The 4,963-nt window shown below is 42.7% G+C and overlaps 1 protein-coding gene across 1 annotated transcript; it reads right to left on the minus strand.

The window, feature by feature from the left end:
- Positions 1-856: 856 nt before the first annotated feature.
- Positions 857-2,032, minus strand: SPZ1 (spermatogenic leucine zipper 1). The gene has a single exon (XM_056112414.1). It carries the CDS (start codon positions 2,030-2,032, stop codon positions 857-859), a length of 1,176 nt encoding a protein of 391 aa, XP_055968389.1.
- Between the last annotated feature and the right edge of the window lie 2,931 nt (positions 2,033-4,963).

Consider the following 4,963-nt stretch of genomic DNA (forward strand, 5'->3'; position numbering starts at 1 on the left):
AGCTAACCAGATTCAATCCCCAGCACTGCATACAGTTCTGAGCACCACCAGGCATGATCCCTGAGCACAGAGCCAGGAGTAAACCAGGTGTGACCCAAAACTAACTTATAGATTAATAAATAAAATTTTACGGTTGAGACTGGAGAAATAGTACAGTAGGAGGGAAAACACTTGCTTTGCATGTAGCTGTGTCAACCTCAACCCTGGTTTGAATCCCTGGCACCACATACGTACTACCACCAGGGGTCACTCCTGAGCACAAAGCAGGAAGGGCCCCTGAGCCCTGCCAGGTGTGGCCCTCTCCCTCCCTCCAAATTAAAAAAAATTTAATAAAATAAAATTGCACGTTGGAGCCGGAGAGATAGTAGAGGGTTAAGGCACTTGCCTTGCATGCAGAAGACCTTGGTTTACTCTCCAGAATAACATATGGTCCCCCAAGCACTACAAGGAATGATTCATGAGCACAGAGCCAGGTGTGGTCCAACCTCCAAAAATAAATAGACTTTAAATTTTTCAGTAATAATATGTTATATCATTCTCCTTGGACTTCTAACCCCAAGCAATGATTAAAGAAAAAAATCCTTTCCTTTATTTATTCATTTTTAATTGAGAACTTAACTTAATTTGACCTCAAGCATCTCACGTTAGTGGAAGATCATAGGATATCTATCTAATAACTACACAACATGAGCCTATGACAGAGGTTCCAAATGGACAAGTCATAAACCTGACATTTCCATTAATGGTCATTAAAAACCAAACTTACATTTACAACTGAGGCAATGAATAATGTGTTAATCTTTTAGTTAAAATCTTTTATGGGAAAAATTGCCTTTTCTTCCACTTTTGCTATTTTCTATTTTGGATTGCTGTGTTGTTTTTTTCTTCCCCATAAAACTTTTCTTGCAATGCGCAAATTCAACCGGTTGTTGCAAGCTTTCTTATTACAACAAAAGTCCAGGCTTGTGCAGACTTTCTCTTTCTTCTGATAGGGGCCCTTGGTGTCATGCAGTTTATGATGAATGTTTTCCCTCTTCTCTGTTTCTAACGGTACCTGCTCCTTCTTGTTCAGTTCTGGACTTTTCTGCAGTAGTTTCTCTTCCTGATTTTGCCGATGATGATGTGAATGATGATGTGAATGGTGATGTGGATGATGATGATGTTTGAGTTCTTTGAAGAGCTCTATTCTCTGCTTCAAGATCCGGCATTCATTGTCCAGCAGCGTTGCAAACAGATTCAGCGAATAGGTTTCTTGTTTCAGTTTCTTGACCTCCTCTTCCAGCTGGGCCGACTCCTGAGTTGGATTCAGGGTGTCCTGGTTGCTAGCAGACGTTTCGATGTCTTCCTGAGCTTTCTGACAGGACTTTATGAGTTCATTAAGTTCTGTGTGCTGGACACACCACTCTTCTACCTCCTGCAGTAACTGCTCCGTGTTATGAGTAATGCAGTTCTTGCTTTCGAGGTCACTTGGGGGTCTGTGCTTTGTTTTTATCTTGTTTACTTGAGCTTCACTGTAGGCTTTCGTGGGTTCTGAATCGCTTTCCGAATGCTTGGCATGACCGTGTTTTGCATCCTTGGTGTTTCGGTTTTTCCATATTCTTTCTTGCTTCTTCTGATTCTTCTCTTTTTCTACACTAGTAAGGTTGTTCACAAACACTTTGTTTAACTTATCACATCCTTTGACCTTCTCTTCAAGGGAGGAGTCACCCTCAGTAACACTTCTGGAAGAGCAGCAACAGACATTCTCCCATACTTTGGCTTTCACTTCATTATCGCCTACGTCTGGGTAAGAGGTCACAGCTTGGAGAATATGTGAGAGTTCTTTCAAGAGTATTTCCAGCTTTAGATGAACCTGGTTTTCCGTGGCTGGACAACCATTCTTCTTGGAGGCAAAGACAGGGTTATGATGATGGCACATACCAGCAATTTTGGGTTCCAGTTCAATAATGGCAACAATGAGCCCAGGCTCCATGCACTCTTCCATGACGTCAGTGGGAGGATTGAGAGTTATGGAGAATGTGGGCACTTCCATCTCACAGGTGCCGGGACTGCTGTTCAGGGCACGACGAAGGTGGAAGAGATTTCAGGAAGGAACAGGGCGGTCCTCTGTACACATTGGAAGATGATGGAATTAAGCCGATGACAGGGGCCTTGTTCAGAAGTTACAGCAGGTGGATGTTGAGGTGGAAGGTGACATCTAAGATAATGTGGGGTGGGGGGAGGGAGGGAGGGAGGAAAAGAGACCCAGCATTTAGGACTTCATCTCTTTTCTGGTCCTCAGCTAGGGGCTGCCTGACCCCTAGCTGCTGGGTGTTTATTCTGTCACGGTCCTTGAAACCTACTCTCACTACAGTGTCATTCCGTGTCATAATAGAAGAGTCTTAACCCTTCACTCAGTGACTGCGGAATCCCCGCTAGGAGAACTTTCTCATATTCCCTGCCCCCGACTTTTCCCAGTTTCACTTCTCCCTGTCTCACTCCTTCCCACTTCTCACCGTCTCAACCTTGATGGGCGCTGGGCTGGAGAGAGAGCTCAACAGACTGAGCATAGGCTTGGCATAAGCAGGGAGACTGGGTCCAGCCCTAGTATCATGTGGTTCCTTGAACTTTGACCACTGAGCCAGAAGTTACCCCAATACTGCTGAGTGTCCCCCCTCCAAAAAAAAGCTCTCCAAACAACTTGACCAGGATGAGTGGGCCTCAGGGTGTGGAATTTGAGAGGAGCCTTCCCATTAAAACTTTTTTAGTGCAGTGAAAAGAGCTGAAAGATTCCTTAACAGTGGAATCACAACTGGGAACTGGTCTTGGGTCTGAGTACAGTGTCCTTCGAGAGAGACTTGGTGAACTTGTTCCTGAATCATTTATATCCTATGATGCATCCCTTTCCATCATTTCTCATCAACTTGTTCAAAATACCATTTGTCTAAAGGAGTCCCTTCCCACTGCTTTAGGGATTGACCCCTAGTCTTTTGCTGTGGTCCTTCCTACTTATGAGATTTTTACCTGTGACCTTCTTGGAATATCATGGAGACTCATGGAGGATTGACTGAGAAATACTGATCTAAAGCATTTGAAACATCTCAGCCCTGGGGCTGGAGTAATAGTGCAGCTCTTACCTTGCACACAGTGGACCCAGAAGGTATCCCATATGGTCCTCTGAGCACCACCAGGAGTAACCCATGAGCATCACCAGGCATGACCCTGATTCAAGCCCTGGCATTGCATATGGTCTCCTGAGCACTGCCAGGAGTGATTCCTGAGCACAGAATCAGAAATAAGCCCTGAGCACTGTTGGTTGTGACCTGACCCCTCCACCGCTCCAACCCAAAAAGATCCCATATTTTCCAGGATAAAATTACTATCTTACCATTTGTAATTAACAAATATTTTATGAATAATATTTCTATTCTAATAATATTTCTAATATCCTCTGTATGATTTCCTCCTTGGTATGATTTTGGTATACAAAAGCAGATATGTCTATAAAGTTCATTATGGTTATGATCTAACGGTGGTTTTCTATTTTCTCATTCCTTTAGATTTGTTGGAATCATTTTACTAGAAAGAGGATTCTTGTTTGGCAAGCAGAAGCCCCAGGTTAGGTTTCTAGCACTGCATGGGGCACCATTGACCCCAAATACTGAACAGGAGTAGCCCTTGAGGTCACCAAATGTGACTCCAAAACAACAGAAGATGTTCTCTCTTCTCTCAAATATACTTATTAAATCACTCACTCAACTGTGTGCTTATGTAAGTAATTATTCATTTATATTGTTTTAGGGCTATTATTTAATGTTACCATTTATTTCCTTTATAAAATATATACAAATGATATTAATAAGATAATATTCTTTGTTATGAAGGGCAAGTTTTTATTTTGTGTCAATGTTCCAGTTACTTGGTAGATTTGTTTAAGTAAGTAAAGTGAAGTAAAGGCCCTCCCGTTGATCATCGATTTGCTCGAGCGGGCCCAGTAACGTCTCCATTGGAGACTTTGTTGTTACTGTGTCTGGCATATCGAATACTCTCGGTAGCTTGCCGGGCTCTCCAAGAGGGGCGGAGGAATCGAACTCGGGTGGGCCATGTTGGCTGCGTGCAAGGCAAACGCCCTACCGCTGTGCTATCACTCCAAAAATGGCTAACTAATGGTAACTTTTCAAGGGTTAGAATAATTACATTCACAAACAATTCTAGGCAGGCATCCTCTTCAATCCTGTGCTCTTTCTTGAACACGTATCTTGCTTTCTCATCTTTATGTCTCTCTGCTAGCTTTTTCCACTATGGAGAGGTTCGTGTTCTCCCTTGAGCGCTTCCTCTTTCCCCTCACAACTAAGTAAGTTTCCTTCAATAGAAACTATTTTGTTTCACAAAAAAATTCATGAATTATTTCATGCAGGTATTAGACATAACGACCAATACAATGTGCAGCCAGGACAAAAGAAATTCCCTGAAATTCAGAGTCAGTTGTATATGTCGCTTAACATTTATCAGCAGTATGCACTCTCCTCTTTGACCACCAGGTGGTAGTGTGGGCTTTAGAAATTTTTCTACATCGGATTTTTTTTTTTTTTAGGGTTTTTTATTTTTGTTTTGTTTCTTTTGTTTTGTTTATAACCTTGAACTCTGGAGAACCTTTTAGCTATACTCTTTTTCTTTCTCCCAGAGCTGAGAGTTTCTGTGACTTATCTAAAATTCCAGCTATCAAAGCTGGAATTAGAGTCCAACCCTAGGGTGCTAGCTTGAACTTGCAAACAAGACAGGTTCTATAGATAAGGAATCCGCAGTCAGTTTTTAAAATAGTGTTAATGGGTTGGAGCGATATTAGGGTTTAAGGTGCTAACCTTGCATGCAGGCAACCCAAGTCTAATCCCTGATACCACGTGGTCCTCCAAGAACTTCTGGCAGTGACCCCAGAGCTTGAAGTAACCCCTGAGCACTGCCAGGTGTGAGTCCCCTAACTCCA

Source organism: Sorex fumeus, unplaced genomic scaffold, assembly GCF_029834395.1.
Source record: "Sorex fumeus unplaced genomic scaffold, SorFum_2.1 ptg000018l, whole genome shotgun sequence".
Taxonomy (NCBI): Eukaryota; Metazoa; Chordata; class Mammalia; order Eulipotyphla; family Soricidae; genus Sorex; species Sorex fumeus.